Below are 18,779 nucleotides of genomic sequence, written 5' to 3'. Positions count from 1 at the left end.
GGCCTGGGCTGCAGACCAGATTGTGGTGGCAGAACCAGAGTCAGATACAGACTTACTTCGACCGGGCCCATCAACTCCCACCCCACGCAGGCCTCATGCGGACCCCCCAGGGCAACTCTCGGGTGATATGCGGAAACATACCCTCGTGAAAATTGTAAAGAGTGAACATTTCAAGGGGAAGCATCCTTCTAGGCAATGCCGTGTTTGCACAGTTCACAAAGGGGAATGTTTCCAGAAATATCACACCCTCCAAGCATTTCTAGGAGCAAAATTTTAGTTCATAAAATTAATTGGGGAGATTTTATATTAATTTTTAAAGTGAACAGTGCAAGTGTTGGGATAGTAGGTTTAATAATGGCTGTCCCCAGGGTGATTTAAATATTTAAATCACCGGTCCTTAATGTGTTAAGATATAGTATTTTAAATATCAAGGATTAGGTTAAAGAAGATGATAGAAGTGAGTGAAGTTAGAATTTTCAATGAGACGACGAGGCAGTAAGTTGGATGGATATGAACAGGAGGGAAGACGCTTGAGGCTGTACAGTAGAGACAGAAAAAACAATGCATTCATTGCCTTGCATTTCAAATGCTATATGAGAACCAGCCATTAACCGTTAGGTTTCCACACAACTGTTTGCATCTTCACAACTTACGGAATTGCTGTTAGGATCTCAGATAGCTCAAGTCAGTATGATGAACAGAGTTTGATTCCTGGCAGGGGCAGGATTTTTCTCTGTGCCACTTTGTCTGGACTGGAACCCAGCCAGCCTTCTCTCCCTTGGGTACTGGGGCCTTCTCCCTGTGAGATAAAGTGGTTGGGTCAAGAAGCTGACTACCCACCTCCATTCCATTTGGTTTCCAAGTACAGAATGTTTGGAACTGTACCTCCACTCCCCCATATATCTGCATGGTATGGTGGTTAGTTGAGCAGTGTAATGTGTCCATATGGTGTAGTGCTTCATAAAGCATGGGGATGACCTCACTTCCTACAGAATTGTCCTCAGGAATGGGGATGCAGTGAGTTCATTTCATGGGCCATTGCCTGTCTGAACTCTGTAAATCAGTCTTTCAGTGACTACAGTACCACCACACTCCTTGAAACATACCATTCTTATAACATGACAAATGACATGGAAAATGTGTCTATGTATTCACATTTCAAACTGTTCAGTACTCATGTATTCAGGGAGTTTTTTCTCTCTGGAAGTTTGACTGTTTGAGAGAGAGAGAAAGACCTCTTGAGGATATCTGTAATTCTGTGCTTATGTACAAGAATATGTCCCTCAATCCGGTCTAGAAAACTGAGATTAACGGCCATGGGGATTCATTGCACTGACCACACGACACCCTCTATCCGCTAAAGTTGGCACTAACTTTGCTGACAAGCGGCGGTTGCTCGGTCGGTATAGTTCACTTGTGGACTGCAGGCCACGGAGTGAGTGATATGTCCCTCAATAGTGAGCAGTAGATGTGTTAAGTTTGAAAGATTAATGCAATGTGTGGAACTTGTTCCAAGTGTGGTGTGGTGTCTATAGGATGGATTTGTGTTCTGCTTACATGTGGCAGACCAGCGTGAGATATCTTTCCTTAAAGAGACAGCTACTCCAGAGGGAGTTACCAACTATAGAGACACAGAAGAATCACTCGCACTGGAGAAGAACATTGTTCACCTTCTGAAACTCGCCAGTTCGTTGCATGGATTAGTTGTATATTGGATTTTAACAAATTGACATTTGCTTATGTATGATAAACCCTCCAGCTAAATCACACAGAGACTGAAGTATGAGTAATTTTATTATAAGAATCACCTGCCACTTTTCTTGTGAAAGTATCATTTTGTATGCAAGAGCAAGTTAGGTGGAAGTGTAAATGTGTTTTATATGAGCTCTGCTACTTGTTTCTGCACGTACCTTTGTTTTCACTGAGCAAGTTCTGAAGAAATTTGGGGTTGCAGATCACAAGAAAATGTATTAACTGTATTCAGTTTTTGATATCTATGAACAGTTATGATTACCGCTTTATTTGAAACACCATTTTGGACATCAAAAAATTGTGGCATGCAGACTCATTGCTGTGCAAAGACAGCAATATAAGCAGATATACAACAGCCATTACTAAGTAACGGCTTCTCAAACAAGACTGTTTCCATGGCAACGATTGGATACAGCAACACAGGTCCTTGCTGAGATGCTATAAGCACGACAGATAGTGAAGTCAGGTTAGTTGAGTTTGGTTAAGTTGGTTGGTTGGTGAGTGACTGAGTTAGTCAGTCAGTGAGTTCTAAAATTGCTGAGGTTCAGTTGTTGCGAGCTGTTGCTGTGAGGAGATGGTAGCTGAGGCTGGGGATAGTTCAGGAACCCAGAGGAAGGGGAACGTCTGACATTAGAAGCCACTACTGAGCAGTGGCTAGTGAAGACATGACCATGGACATTAGTGTGTGTATAATAGTGAACTGTAAAATGTAGTCATGTGCTGTATCCAAGAGTCCAATGAATCCAGTCATCAATTCAAAGCCTGTCTATAGTTGCACTCTAAAAACATGAAAATATTTGTAGGTCCATAATAATCTTAATGACCAAAATCATATGCTCCTAATAGAGAACTGCTACACATTCCTGTGATTTGACTGTAATGGGCGCTTCTTACTTGGATATATTGCAGAATTCTGTGGAAGACAATCTACCTCTACATATCTTAAGATATCATTTCTTTCAAAAAGTGGGTTCATCCCCGCATTATTACTTACTAGTTTGAAGATCCAATCATATGAACCAGAACCGGTCATTTTCGTCGTCCGTTAACATCCTACATATGACAATATACTTATACAGATACTAAAGAAGAGACCAGTTGATAATCTACACAGCCATCATTTGAACACACTCATAATGTGAATAATCATGACATGGTGTTGCAGTGGACACCTTGCAGTAAGCTGAGAAATTAAGAAATTATTTCAGAACATTGGGGGCAATCTGGATAATGGTGCAAACCCAAAACTCTTGTCTGTTGCAAAAGAAAAATTCAATAAGAATTATGTTCCAGAAAACATTAATATTGCTATAGAACAAGTTTATATCAACCCATATCTTACATCTGTCAGTATAGCATGAAGCTTCCATGTGACAACTGTTGGTACTCCAGAGAATACAGCACAGTGTTACATAGTTGCATAAGTTCTTACTTATTAGCTTTCAAGAACTGAATCCCTGAAAGTCATTTTGCCCATATACACCCTGACATATTCCCTTATGCAAGAAACCAGAATGAAACTGGCAGCAATCAAATACGCTTGCTGTCTGCTTAACGTTGGTTTCCTTCTTGGCTTATTCTTCAACCTTGAAGATGGAGACCTTATGATCATCCAATGTATCAGCTGACTTTCACCAGACTACACTGCGTTACGCCCTAAAAGGCTGAATTCTTCACCAGTTATGATCTTCTTGTATGTGGGAAAAGTTTACGGATGATGATAATATATTGAAAACTGTCTGCAACAGGCTCCAAAGCTGTCCCAAGGAATTCTACTAGTGTGGTACACAGGGCCTGGTTCAATGTTGGTAAAAGTGCACAGAAACTGACTAACATTAGATTTGCTGTGTAAGTAAATGCCTTCAATGTTAGAATAATTGAAACTGGAATTAAATTTCTTGAGCAAAAACTAGCATTACTCAGTTCTGGTCCTTAAAATGATACACAAAACATCTTTGAGTGAAAAAAAAACTGAAGTCTGAATTATTTTCTATTATATTTCATAAAGTATAACAGAAATAATACAAAACCTATCATATCCACCTACATGAGCTGTCAATTTTGTAATCAAGAACATACAAATACCAGTTGTTTTTTTTTCCACTTCTGCATAAATATAATTAACATTAATCTGTTGATCATAATGTCATGGTTGTCAGAATACCAGACCATATCACAAAAGGTTTTACTATGTGAGCCATACTAATAATGTGGCTTCAGCAACAGAAAGAAGGAAACTTCATTTCAGGTTCGTACTCACTCAGTAGGCACCATCTGCTTAGATGTTGCTGCAGCTGCCCAGAATTGCTTTATGAACTTGTACCACTCCGCTTGATACCAATGGTTAATGAGTGTAACAACAATCCAATTTGAAACAACAAAAAAGAATAAAATGAAGTATAATAAAATTTCTTATAACATTACATATACAGCATATACACAAAAATGATGCAGTTTCAAATGTTAATAAAAATTATTTCTCACCTTTCATGGGCATACCATATACCATCAGCAGCAGCAACTGTCCAAGTTTCTCATGCTTACTGTGTGGCCACGGGGCCAGTTTCAAAGATGGCATTGCAGCAGGAGAAGGCTTTCTGTGTGCTGCGTTTTGAGGTGTCCAGATCTGTGATTACAGTGCAGCATGAGTTTCATGCATGGTTTCAAAAAAGAGGCACCACACAAGAATAACATAAGCAGGTGGTACAGTTTGTAGAAACTGGATGCTTGTGTAAAGGCAAAGAGTCCTGGTCGACCTCATGTGTCTGATGACGACACTGAAAGAGAGCGTGAGGCGTTTCAGCGAAGTCCCTAAAAGTCAGTGGGTAGAGGGAGCAGGGAATTATGGTGTGGAAGGTGCTGCGTAAGCTGCTGAGTTTTAAACTGTACAATACGCGATTGGTGCAGGCCCTTAAACCAGTGGACCAAGTGAAAAGGAGTGACTTTTGCGAGGAGATGCAGTCGAAAATGGAGGAAGATGGGTTCGTAAAAAGACTGATCTTCTCCAATGAAGCCACTTCCCACATCAGTGGCAAGGTGAACAGACACAATGTCCATATCTGGGGAACTGAGCAACCACATGCACAGAGAGAGCACCAGCATGACTCTCCAGAAGTCAATGTTTCCTGTGCAGTATCCCGCGAGAAAGTGCACTGCCCATTTTTCTTTATTGATTTATTGATAGATTCCCCCCCCCCACCCCATTTTCACAGGAATGTATGAGTGTTTCTCAATCGTGTTCTTCCACAGCGCTGGATCGGACGTGCTGCAGCAAATGGAGACAACAAACTTCTGCCTTGGCCACCCGGTTCGCCAGATCTTACACCGTGCAATTTTTTCTTTGGGGCATGCACTGCAGGCCATTACAGTGGACAGGCTACACCGGGTTTGAGATGAGTTTGATTACTGTGTTGATGTGTGTTGTGTGACCCAGGGTGCACACACTGAAGGTTTGTAAATAACACATGAGAAACTTGGACAGTTGCTGCCACTGACGGTGTATGTTGTGCCCATGGAAGTTGAGAAATATATTTCTTATTAACTTTTGAATTCACACCATTCTTTTGTGTATAACTTGTATAAATTTATATAATTAAAATGACAAACTAAAAGCATGAAGATGTCTAGAAAAATGGAATTGGCATGCAAACCTAAAAGTGACACTAAAAGTTAAAGGTCTGGTAGAAATATCAATCATATTCTTCCTCTTGTTACCATTAGCTTGCATAGTTACATGATAAACAGGGGTGGAAATGGCACTTTAAACTATGCGGATGCTACAGATCAACAGAAAAGGCTAAGGGAATGAACAACACATATTACAAATGAAATTATTACAATGCATGTTCAGGTATTCTTTCCTATGTGAGCCATTGTCAGGAATGACATCTTAAGGCAATGGAAAAAGTTCTGTTAAAAATAGTTCTCTGGAACTAATCAGATGGCATCTACTTGTGTCTACATCCACTTCCAGTCTTGATCATAACATTTACCAAATGGCTAGACGATAACTTAAATAATGCCCACTTTTACTGAGGCATGAGTAAAGCTTGTGTAAGCAGTAACAATTAAACTATCCCAGCACATATACCATGATCAAAGAGCATCTAAGAGAGTCAGAAATTCTAATACATGCTGAGTGTCCCAGTCATCTGAGTCTAATATATCCTGTTTACACGCAAAAGTAATATTTCTGTCATTAACCATAATTTCAAAGGTACTTTAGTCACACAAGTTTGCTGTGTCAAAGTACACACCAAAAATTTAACTTATACACACTTCTGTATTCAAATTCTTATCTCTCATGTAAACTGTAAATGAATGAACAACACACTCAATATTTATATGAAGTCATGTAGGATTTCTTAGGACAGAAGTTCTTGTTCCATACCCAGAGCTTCGAGGAAGAGCCCCATGGGAGTTCTCTTCAGGCCAATCACCTCCATTTTATTGACAAGTTTGTTTCTCACATTCCGAAGCCTCATGGATGCATGAATGAAGCTCACTACAAAAATAAATTGTAAGGCTTCTTATACTATTAAAGACATGAGTATATGTGTTCTGACAACAAAGTTCACAAAATGCTACATACCTCATTGCTGAATATCACTGTGGTTACCTTCAAAGTACTCCCTTTGGGAAGCTGCACACAAATACCAGCACCTAGGCCACCCTTCAAAACAATTTTGGGACAGGTTTTGTGGAATGGCCTTCAGAGCCGCTGTCATATTAATCCTGATGTCATCAGTCATCAAAATGCGTTCCTATCAATATTTCCTTTATCTTCGGGAACAGAGAAAAGTTAACTGGTGGCTATATCCAGTGAATAGGCAGGGCCTTCCAGCACAGGTATTTGTTTGCTAGCTAAAAACTCCCTCACAGACAGTGCTGTGTGAGCATGTCCTTAGGGACCATTTTCGCACACACCTTCCTCATGTAAAGATCTTCAGTAAAGATTTTCCTAAATGTTTCTCCGTCGATGTTCACTTACTCTGCTATGCTCCCGACAGTCAGCAGATGATTTTCAAGCACACCAAAACATGCTCAGACAATAATAGACATCACGCAGAAAGAGACTGCCATAGATCAACAATAACATAGCTATGAAATTCTGATATGCCAATGTCATCAAACCATACTGAAATTTCTGTCCATTGCTACCTCAGCAAGCACACAGTGGTGAGTTTGCGAACTTTATTGTCAGAACTCTTATATTATAATACTGGCATAAGTATGTCAGCCCTCCTTTAACATTGGATTTATGGCAATGGGGGAGATTTTATACACACAAATGAAATAAATGCCATGTTATCAATTACTCTAATTTCAATAAATCCTATCAGCTAATAAGATGACACAGCACTTGGCATGAATTAGAACACAAACATCATATGTTATTTAGCAATAGCAATACCTGCAGTGGTTACAAAAACCTGCAGAACATGTGATCATAAAAATATCAATAATTTTATATTAACCATAAATGTGTCAACATGAGTTACAGATACTACTGCATCAATTAAAAAACAATTAGTGACTAATAAATTGGTCCAGTGGTATCAAACTTAGATAAATCATTGCTTGCTGCCACACTATTTGCTAAATGCATAAACACTACCGTAAAAATTTATAAGAACCCACTATAATGGAGTTCATGTCTCCTTCTAAACAATGAAATGTGGGCAAAAGTATTCAAAGAAACTGTTGTACACAGAAACCCCAATTAACTGATTTATATACAGTTCATTCAATGCAGACTTCATAGCACTGATTAACTGTAAATAATGAACCATAAAGGATGTAAAGCATGTGGTCATGGCCTAATTTATGGCATTAGCCTGGAGGGGCTGAGAAAAACCATGAAATATCTCAGTCAGGAGTGTCAGCATCCTGCTCAAGATTCACACCAGGCACCTTCTGAATAAAAGTCAGAAGCATTACCCCTTCAGCCTACCTGCTCACTAACCCCCCCCCCCCCCCNACGGCCGCGCTTTACTCCCAGGAAAATTATTTAATTAATTCCTGGTACTCATTTCTGTTAGAGGCTGAGTGAACCCCAGGGCCATAGTGCGGCCGGAAGGATTAGATCAACTGAAAAAAATCCAATGACCTCACCGGTATTTGAACCCGCGACCTTCCTACTTATCATTAAAAATGAATGTTAAATCAAGGAAAGCTACAAAAAATCAGCACTGCAATTTCAGAAACTACTCTTGTTGTTCATGGTGGTTACTTACACTCAACAGCTCTAGGTTCTTGGATTCAGACACTACTTTTGTGACCTTTAAAACATAGACAATATGAAAGAGAACTGTATCCTAAACTAAAATATCCTGTGTCTCTAGGACTTCATACGGAAAACTGCAGCACACTCTTTATAACCACTCGTACAAACAGATCAGTTAGCATGAAACAAATAAAAATGAGAATATATCACACTATAACCTAGCATAGGCTTTAGTTCTCTTCACATCAACTTCTTCAAGAACTGCATATAAGACCACATCTCTTGTAAAATGGAAGTTTTGAAAATGGATCAAATGTAAAATTGCATGTGTGATATTAAACTTTTAGGGACCCTGTACCTCTTCAATGCAGGGTGGGATCCTTGTAAATAACCTATCTGGTTCTTAATTACCCTTCAGTGCCGTAGTCTGTGCATGGCACACCACTGTCACATGCCGCCGAAGTCCGTACCTAGCACGCGTAGTGCAGCTCTAAGTTTCAGCTCATATTTTGAACTGTTTTTCATGTAAAGTAATTCTTTTGGTATGAAATTAAAGAGGAAATTTCGTACATTCTTTGTCCCACTTTGAACTTCCTATGGCAGTTGTATTACATCTGAATTCTTTGAAAAAGTTTTCTACCTCAACATTTGGTGCGCTTAATAACATACAAATCTATCCTTGCCCCTAGGGGAATGAACTAAATATGTTAGATTGATACCATTTCCTGTCCTGCATGCTGATCGAATGAAAAGTCGTTTCTCTTGAGGCATATTCTGACCAGTGCTGCTTCTAGATTGGAATTTGTAACCACGAGAAAACACATGGAGAATCTACGACTTTTGAGATATGATGCTGACCCTAAGAAGTGTTACGACTGCTATGTAGCAAACGATACACAGTTCACTATATTAATGATACTGCTGCAATTCCCCTTTGTTCTATAAATATGCATCATGCAGTCTGGTTTTAGCAGCCAAGGCCAGTCACGAGCAGCAACCTAACTAGCTATGTTGTGTCATGACCAGTGGAGGATATATTTACTTCAAACCATATCAGACCAAAGTTTTATCAGATTCAGGAGATACATAATTTGACACTGAAACTGGATGTCTGTGCTTTCCTCGATTTTGTGGTAAATGACAATCGAGAAAAGCACAAACATCCATTGGGAGAATATGCAAAACTACAAGGGGCATAAAGAAAATTTCCAAATGTGATGATAATATGTAGCAATAACACAAGGAAAATAATAGATCAATTATCATCCAGAATTCAGTTAACTGAGGGACTCTCCGTGAAATATGCTAATGCTGTAGGACACAAAGTGCTGGGTCGACATTCGTCACACAAACAGTGTCCCGTCGAAGAGAAAGACATTTTATAAGCAAGATTCTACGAACTCCGAAGAAATCAAGACCACAGAAGTGGCTTGTTGTGTGTCAAAAACTGTGTACTGGTGTGACGCATGTGACATGGGACCCTGTGTGGAATGTTTTCACAACTAGCACACCCAGTTGAATTTCTAAGGTAATATGATACTATCATTCATCATTTTTATAGGCTTACTGTACCCAAAACATAATAATTTTAAAGCAGTGTGGATCAATACACCGATTCTATATACATTTCTGAACGTAGTGTGAAAAATTAGAAAAATAAAACTCCAGATTTTCCCAATTTATTACACTTTAAGCGAAATGTTGTATTTACTGTAATGTTTAAATACCTCCATCCCAAGGACTGAGTAGGAATTAAACGTTGTGAATTGCTGAAGGGTTAAAAAAATATGAATACTATTTTTACAGTACTGCTATCATTTGGTGCCATCTGATATGTCAAATGAAAATTCAGAAAACAACAAATGACAATTATGCTAGAAGTTGCACTGCAAGTGAGGAGAGAAGAATCTGTGAACATACAGACAGTAAAGCTGCTGTGCATATACATATGTATGTACATACGTACCCATAATTGGCAAGAGAATACCAAGGAGGAAAACTATTACTGATCCCAGCATGTAGACAATGAAATATCCTCCACCCAACACGATTAAGACACTGATGACTGGGTGGTCCTTCTTGAACTTTGTAGCAGACCTCTTTGCATTTGTTAAATAGTAGAATAAACCAAAGGCAACCCCAATGGCCAACATTCCACACAACATTTTTGTTGGGTGAATTACCCTGTGAAGAAAAGTCAACTGTAATATTATTCTGAATGTGCTTGATTACTGTTCACATATACTACTGTCTTTCTCAACAGACTGAACTGGGTGTGCCCAAGCATGAGAAAAACATGCAGGTGGTAGATGAACCTGCTTTAAACAATATACACACACGAAGAAGCACTGCAGCTGCATTACTATACAATACTTACAATACTGCTTATCTTGTACAGGTACGAATGCATGAGCAAATGACTCATTGCAACACATAACAGTCATCTTTGTTTCTGTTCACATAACATCAACCAGAAATCTGTTACAGTATTAAATTTAAAAGGTGAAATACACAATTGAACAGAGGTTTTAGCATTGCTGGTTGAGGCATTATGCTGTAATATGGAAGGCTGTGGGTTCAATTCCCGATTAGGTCATTGGAATTTTCAATTGACCTAATCCTTCCAGCTGCACTATGGCCCTAGGGTCTACTCAGCCTCTAACAGAAATGAGTACCAGGAATCTTCCTGAGGGTAAAGGGTGGCTGGCGCAAGGCTAACAACCTTATCGCCATCTGTGAGCTGATTGCCTAGAAAATGTGGGATTCTCGACATCTCACAACTCTATGGTCCTCCACAGCCTATTACAAGGATAGCTTTACCATTTTAGAACACGTTTCTCTGTATGTTACTTATGTGAAAAATAAATCATACGAATCATATAAAAAGTCACAAGTATTTTGTGTCGACATTCCAGCTTCATCTACGATTTTAAAATTTGTGAAGGATAATTCAATTGGGTCCTTCACCAACAGGAAATACACCACACATCATCCATCAACCAAGGAAAAGCTTGACAGAACATCTGCGTCACAAATGCATAACACGATAGGCTCAAAAAGTACAAATTTTGACAATAATGCTCTGAGGGACTAAAATGTTACATTTGCTACAGTATAGAACTAGACTGGTTCAAGCACATAATTGCAGAAGGCAGTTACAAGAGAATACATATTTATAACTGTTTTTTGCAAGTTTTTTAACTGCATTCTTGACCAAAATCTTGCAGTTTTTACTGACGCCTGATTTCATCTCAGCTGGTATGTCAACAATCAGAATGGGTACTGGAACAGTATTAATCTGAACCGGTCATTTTAAGTACCATTCATAACCAGAAGACTGGGTTGTGGTGTGCCATTAATACTAGCAGGAACCACATTTTTTAACAGGTTTTTAATTCAGAGAACTATATCAGTAACATTACTCAAACCTTTTCTGAGAGCGTCATGGAAGAAGGAAAGACATGGTTATTGTATGCAGGATGGCATTACAGAATATAACCAGCCAAGGTTATCTGACCTGCACTTGGGTGATGGTAGATGGGTAGTTCTGGTGGATTATCTTCTGTGGGTAGATATTCTGATGGAAGGATTTATTAAGTGAGGTACCCTACCTGGCAAAAGTTTCGCATTATGGCATATAACCGGCCAAGGTTATCTGACCTGCACTTGGGTAATGGTAGATGGGATGCTGATGGGTGGTTCTGGTGAATTATTTTCAGTGGGTAGCTATCTTTATGGAGGAATTTATTAAAAAGTTTAACTCTTTCTTGAATGTGGCATTTATGGTTATACACCTTACATGCACCATACAACAAGCAACAATTATTCACTCATAAGGAAAAAGTTAATTCCTTAGAGCCCCCCAGTTCATACACTTAGGACGTCAAATTATCCAAAGTCACACAATAAGGTGGTGTAATGCAACAATTTGATAATTTACTAACAGATGTAAATTTAACTACATTTCTGGATATTACTTCATTAATTTGTTCAAGCAGCCAAACACATCCACTGCTTTCCAAAACTGAGAACACAACCCCCCCCCCCACTACCAAGACAACTTGCAACAGTGATTCATCATCCCTCCAAGGAGTGGCTTCCAATGCTAATACAGCTCCCTCATTGCTAACTGGCAGATTCAAACTGAGTTCAAAACCTTAAATTCAACACATTCAATCTTACTGGTCAGAACTAAAGAAAATCATGTCACTTTACATGATGTGTGCCCACATTGAGTATTGAGTATATAGAGGGGGTGGGTTTCCCCATGCACTTAGACCAGTTATTGGTCCATTGTGCGTCCCCCTTTTAATTTCTACTGTCTCCATACCCTACCGGTACTGGTGCTTGCTATTAGCCCCTTTCTGCCAGCGAGGTTCCAACCTTCTACTGGCAGTGGTATCTAATAGTTAGTCCCTTTATGTCAGAGAGGTCCCCCTTCCTCTGGCACTGGTACCTAATACTTCCCCATCTACCGGAGGCATTGGAAACTACTTTAGGCAGGAAACTTTTTGCCAAATTTAGCTCAGAGGTCTCCTAGAGACATGAGGTTCTTTTACGTGCCGTAAATCTACGACACGGGACCAATAGCTTAAAGTCCCTCCCGGAGGACTTGTTCCCTGAATTTTTCCGCCCTTAAAAATTCCACAACCTCCGCCGGGTTTGAACCCGCGTATCTTGAGTCATGAGGTGGGAACGTTACTCCTAGATTACAGAGGCCGCTTTGTGTGCCCACATGGGCATGCCATCAGCTCCAGGACCTACTTCAACAGTCTAAACCTGATTTACACTTACAAAAAAATTGCTTTGTGCTCAGATTTCTGGCTCCAAATCTTACAAAAGAACTCCGTGCTTCACAACATACTAATGTACAGTAAAATCTGTTTTAAATGGACCCTTTATTAAACGAAATTTGTCTTAAATGGAAATATTTTCAGGTCCCGTGACTTTGGGGCTGAAAAAGATGTTAAATATCCTGGATTAAATGGAAACGGAAATCAAATTAGGCCTTCATACGGAAAATTTCCAGTCTTCCAGAATGCATCGTTTAGAAGAATTTTAGGCATCCTACACATGCTACAGAATTTTGTTTTCTCTGACTCTTTAAATTCAGCTTTTAATGGTACTGCACTACCTGCACTGAAATTCAACTGCACTGTTTGCCTCTTCCGGAAATTTTAACTCTGTTAGGGCTCTAGGCTTACATTTTTACTTTAGTCTAGCAGTTATCATGGCTACAAAGACAAGAGTTGTGCTTGATCTTAACACAGGAGTAAAAGTGATTCATGCGAGCAAGATAAATTGTCTGTTAAGCAGATCATGAAGATGTTTAACATCAGCAAAACTCAAGTGTATGAGATTCAAAAGAAGAAAATGGAAATTCTGAAGCAGTGGGAAAATTGTGCTAATTGAAGAAATAAACAGATAACTTAAACTGCAAACAAAAACATTAATGAAATAGTGTGGGAGTGTTTTGTCAGTATCAGGGCGAAAAATCACCATGTGTTGGGTCCTGTGGTATAGGAATATACTTAAAAGGTAACTGAAAAAGGTGAGAAGACACTGAAAGCATCTAACTGTTGGCTGGAGAGTTTATGCAAAAGACGTCAGACAGTTTCTATAATTAACTTTGTGGTGACTCAAGTGATGTAAATAGTGAGACCACTTAGGAGTGGGTAGCTAAATTGCCATCCATAATCGAGGGATATGAACCTGAAAACATAGCGAACGGTGATGAGACTAGAGTGTTCTTCCACGCTTCTGAATAAATAGCTATGTCTGAAAAGTGAAAAATGTTCGGGAGGAAAATTTGCAAAGAAAGACCGACTGTTTTTCTATGTGGTTTTATGTCGGGTGAAATGGAGAAACCCTCAGTGATCAGCAAGGCAGCAAAGCCATGATGCTTCTGAAGCATGGACATACAGAAACTTTGGTTCCATGGAGATCGAACAAAAAGGCATGAATGTCATCACAGAGGAATGGTTAACAGCTTTCAATGGCAGAATAAAAATGAAAAACTGGCAAGTTTTGTTTTTCTTAGGTAACACAACATGCCAATCCCATATCGAAATTTCCAACGTGCGAGTTGCTTGGTCCCCTCTAAACACCACTCATGTTTCTCAACCAATTAATCAGGGCATCATTCGGAATGTTAAAGTCCAGTATCATGAATTATTAATGCAATATCTGCTCGCCAATATAGACTCTACAATATCCGCCTCTGAACTTGTAAGCACTGTACTGGTTCTAGACGCAGTCATTTGGACAAGTCATGCAGTAAAGAAGTTATTACCAGAAACTGAGAAAGTGTTTCAAAAAGCAGGATTTTCCACATTTGAATTTACTGCTAGTGTATAAAATGAGAATGACCAGCAGGACTTACAAAATTGCATGAATGAAGCTGCTTTCAATAACTGCAATGCTAAGGGCTACAGGTACATCAACATAGACAAAGATGTGCATATAGAACCAAACACAACGGATTTTGATGCATTAGCTCAGAATTTTCGACTAAGTTGAAAAGGAAGAGAGGAGACAGAGGAAGAAGAGGAAAATGACATTGTGACAGACGAAGAAAAGTGTAGAGTGAAGACTTATCAAGCCGCTGTCAAAAAGTTTAAAGGAGCTGCAAGAATTTGCTATACAGGTAGCGTAGTTGGTTGAGGGGCTATGCTACAAGCCGGAAGGTCGCAGGTTCAAGTCCTGATGAGGTCATTGGATTTTTTACACTTGACCTAATCCTTCCAGCCACACTATGGCCCTGGGATTGACTCAGCCTCTAACAGAAATTAGTGCCAGTAATTAATTAAATAATTTTCCTGGGGAGTAAAGCGTGGCCGGCGCATAATGCTGACAGGTTACCGCCATCTTTGAGCCGATTGTCTAGATAATGTGGGATCCTCAACATCTCACAACCCTATGGACCTTCATGGCCTGGTACAGGGATAGCTTTACTTTTACTTTATGGAATCATTCAGATATGCAGGGTGTACTTTCTCAAGGTAAACAGCATGCAAAAACTGCTTGAGTTCTGGTAAAGTTATAAAAAGTGAGTACTACAATTTTTTCTGTTCAGTGTAATGTCTGCATGTGTTCAATGATGATAAGGTGAATAAATTAATGAGTATGTTATATTTTAGCATGCCATTGCATTAAGGCATTATCCTTATTATGAAAGTACCCGTCAATAATGCAACAATATAAAAACCATCAAGAATATGTCACTCACTAAAAATGTATTTTAAATATGGGAGCAGGTGGACAAGTGAACAGAGCAGTGGTCTCCCCAAAAGCAAAACAAAAAATCACCTGATGATGGGCCATCTGCTGCCAAAACATGTCGCAAACTATGTTTTTTTATTCGCTTAGTGGGGGGTGGAGTCCAACTGGGTCCACTTGGCCTACTGTAGCCTGCCCTGGGTGATTATGATGATAAATTTGGTGGAATGAAGATTGGCAGGGGAAATCAGAGTACTTGGAGAAAACTCACCCCAGTGCCACTTTGTCCACCACAAATCCCACTTGACCAGACCCGGGATCGAACCCGGGCCGCCGCAGTGGAAGCCAGCGACTAACTACTTGAGCTATGGCATGGCCACATGTTGCAAACTGGAAAAATTATATGTAAAACTAGAGACATTTTATAAATTTGATAATCACTTTTAATGTATAAAATATACTATTAGTGTCTTACTGACATTTTAATGATTTTAGCATCATAAAGTATTAAATAAAATTGTTAGTGAGTGATATATTCTTGATATATTGTTGCATTATTGACAGGTACTTTGATAATAAGGACAATGAGTGTGTCTTTTGACTCAAATATGTGTATGTCCTGGTTTAATTATTATAGTATACCTTAATTAAATGGAAACCTGGCTTCAGCAGAAAAATGTTCTGGACCCCTAATATTCCGTTTAAAGACAGTTTTTAACTGTAATTTTAGTCCAAATGAGGCAATACAATATTTCTGTATTCCCAATTTACTTTTATTAGTCTCAGAAACATGAAAATTTACATGATGAAATTAGGTTCATTACTTTAATTGTAGCATCAATCTAGATTAATAAATGAAAATCTAAACAAATAATTATATATGCCTATAATTCTAGGCAACTACGAAAATGTTGCCAATTAATCCATAAATGTTAATGCCAGTTCAAAAATTACCTGTTACACTATGTACATTCCCAACTTTCTGATTCAACAATTTGCCTTTTTTTTTACAGGTTCTTCATTTTGTTTAGGTCATGAAATGTTTAAGGGCCTTTCACCTTTTATCTACAGTTTTGTGACTGGGCATATGAGATCCTACAGTAGTGAAAGCAGAAATGCAACAATGGCTCAGAAGTGACCTCCATCAAACTCTCCATAACCATAACCACCCAGGATATATATCATTCGAATCATAATTTTATTATCTTTGTATATTATAATATCATTGTGTTATATATTGTATTATTATTATTATTACTATTATTATTATTACTTATTGTATTGTAAAGTATTTGACTTGTCCTATATCATGTACAATGATCCATGGATATGATATGAAATAAATAAATGAGTTTATGACTTCCCAGAGCAGAATAAGTTCAACACTTATTGCTAACAATTAATAAGAATCAAATAAACCGATATGAACTGGTAGTACATGGGATTAATTGGCTCCAGATGTTTCCGTAGCAGCTCTTCTTTAAAACTAAGGAATGTTTAGCAAAGAAATGTGATGGGTTTACACAGTTCATGTATAAACCCATTTGTTTCAATTAGCCAATTAGGAGCAGCTCTAGTTTAAACTGTGTGACTTTCTTTGATCTGAATGTTTGTATCCAGGGGCACACAATTTTGTAGTATGAGTATGAGGGGTGAGCCATAAAACTGGCCCTCGCATTGTGACCTTCAATCATCTATTGTGCTTAAATAATACTACTTAGTTCATGATGCTGTAGGAACACATGTAGAATTCAAGATAGTCACAAATTACTCTAGGCACTCACATTTCCTCTCTCATTCACTCCATTACTAACTGCACTACCACCATTCACACAATATAAATCCAGTGGATCATATGACACTAAGAAAGCTAAAGCTATCCCTGTAACAGACCCTGAAGGCCCACAGGGTTGTGAGAGGTTGATGCTCCCACACTTTCTCTAGACAATCAGCTCACAGATGGTTGTAAGATTGTTAGCCTCACACGCCTGCTGCCCCTGAAAGATTCCTGATACTCATTTCTGTTAGAGGCTGAGTTGACCCCAGGACCATACTGCAGCTGGATTAGGTAAACAGAAAATATCCACCTCATTGGGATTGAAACCTGCGACCTTCCATCTTGTAGCACAGTGCCTCAACCAACTATGCTACTGCATGCCCCTCATATAACACCACTGAACAAATAATTAACATTTTTCACAGTACACATATTGGAGTTGGGATAGATGTCTGTATAGATATAGGCTATGGGATGGATGATAGGGGTTCGACTTCCAGCAGGTGCAAGAGATTTTTCTCTGCTTCACAGCGACTAGACCAGATAATACAGTCCACCCACGCTACTATTCAATGGCTACCAGAAACTCTTTCCCCAGGGGTAAAGCAGCTGGGGTGTGAAGCTGACCACTCACCTCCACCTAGGATTGAGCTCCTAAATGATGGAGCTATACCTCCACTTCCCCACTTCTTCATGGCATTGTGCTTATTAGTTGCTTAATTAAGCACAAGAACAGCTTTATTTATCTTACAGTGATGAATATTAAGACTAAATTTTCCAGGATGTGATACTGTGTAACATGGTAGATATGTAATATCAGGGAATCTGGTTGGTAGGTAACACTGCGCCTCCAGTCTAGTAGACAGAGATGAGAGGCACAGTGTTTTTGATACACAAGTTTCCACCTACCACACTGCATGGCATCACATTCCATTTCATAACACAACAATCGTCATGAATTAAATCATCAGTCTTACATAAGTAACTTTTTAAAATACGAGTAACTTGCAGTTAAGACGCATGATATATCCTTTAATAAAATCAGATTCATAGCAAGTGTTCTTTTCATACTAGTCCGATTTCTGGCCCAAACAATTCCCGGGGGGGGGACTCTTGCAGCAGAGCACTTACGGAATGCAGTAATTTAAATTAAACACTAATATATATCTTATAAGGAAACGCTGAACTCTGAAGTCATGACTCACCCAACCAAAATAAATATTATTACAGAAAGAAGGAAGTAGTTTGTTTGGTAATACAAAAGATTGTTGATGACTCTGTTACCCCACTTCTCAAAATCTTTGAAGTTAGGTATCTGAAATCTTGCAGATTCGAGAAGGAAATCGTCCAGACTCCTTAATGGTGATACTTCCACTTCCATTTTCTTCTTGTTCATATTACTACTTCAAATTGCATCAGCTACATACATAGCCTATCCGCCCAATCCCACCACAAACATCACAAACGATCAGAAACAAGTAGCTTGGCAACTCACTGCAATTGGCTTGAAATGAGTGACGTTAATGCGTCAAATCGTAATTTCCTGCCATCTATGAATACAGGAAACGACAAAAAGTTGATCCGTGACGATGCATGTTCCCCACGGAACACTAACTGACGTTAGTGATTTCTGTCTGTGTTAGTGACGGTGTACTTGACCCTACTTCATATCCGATCGTTTAGGGCAGTGGTCTCAAACTGTGGGGCGCGCACCCCCAGGGGGGGGCGAAGCATACTTTCCTACAGATACAAATTGAAACTGTCCTAAATCAATTAGAAAAGTAACAAAAAATAAAAATACATATA

General features: G+C 39.0%; 1 protein-coding gene across 2 annotated transcripts; it reads right to left on the bottom strand.

The window, feature by feature from the left end:
- Positions 1–1,999: 1,999 nt before the first annotated feature.
- Positions 2,000–18,480, bottom strand: LOC111871765 (PRA1 family protein 3). 2 transcript variants are annotated; one of them, XM_023865073.2, is made up of 4 exons: positions 18,179–18,480; positions 9,945–10,162; positions 6,143–6,256; positions 2,000–4,082 (listed from the first exon to the last, which is right to left on the bottom strand). In XM_023865073.2, exons 1-4 carry the CDS (start codon positions 18,367–18,369, stop codon positions 4,009–4,011), a joined length of 597 nt encoding a protein of 198 aa, XP_023720841.1. In that variant the 5' UTR covers positions 18,370–18,480; the 3' UTR covers positions 2,000–4,008. The 2 variants fall into 2 exon arrangements, with proteins under 2 accessions (XP_023720841.1, XP_023720842.1); XM_023865074.2 differs by having other exon boundaries at positions 2,000–6,256; positions 18,179–18,478.
- Between the last annotated feature and the right edge of the window lie 299 nt (positions 18,481–18,779).

Source organism: Cryptotermes secundus, unplaced genomic scaffold (genome assembly GCF_002891405.2).
Source record: "Cryptotermes secundus unplaced genomic scaffold, Csec_1.0 scaffold742, whole genome shotgun sequence".
NCBI classification, from domain to species: domain Eukaryota; kingdom Metazoa; phylum Arthropoda; class Insecta; order Blattodea; family Kalotermitidae; genus Cryptotermes; species Cryptotermes secundus.
Note: the sequence above shows the minus strand (reverse complement) of the source record. Positions and strands in the feature narration are given on the sequence as shown.

Excerpts from the sequence above, each read along its gene's own strand:
- LOC111871765 (XM_023865073.2), bottom strand. The coding sequence starts at position 18,369 with ATGAACAAGAAGAAAATGGAAGTGGAAGTATCACCATTAAGGAGTCTG. Across the intron at positions 10,163-18,178 it reads ATAATATTTATTTTGGTTGG|GGTAATTCACCCAACAAAAA; the intron begins GTGAGTCATGAC and ends TTTTCTTCACAG. Across the intron at positions 4,083-6,142 it reads GCTCTTCCTCGAAGCTCTGG|CGGAGTGGTACAAGTTCATA; the intron begins GTATGGAACAAG and ends ATTGGTATCAAG.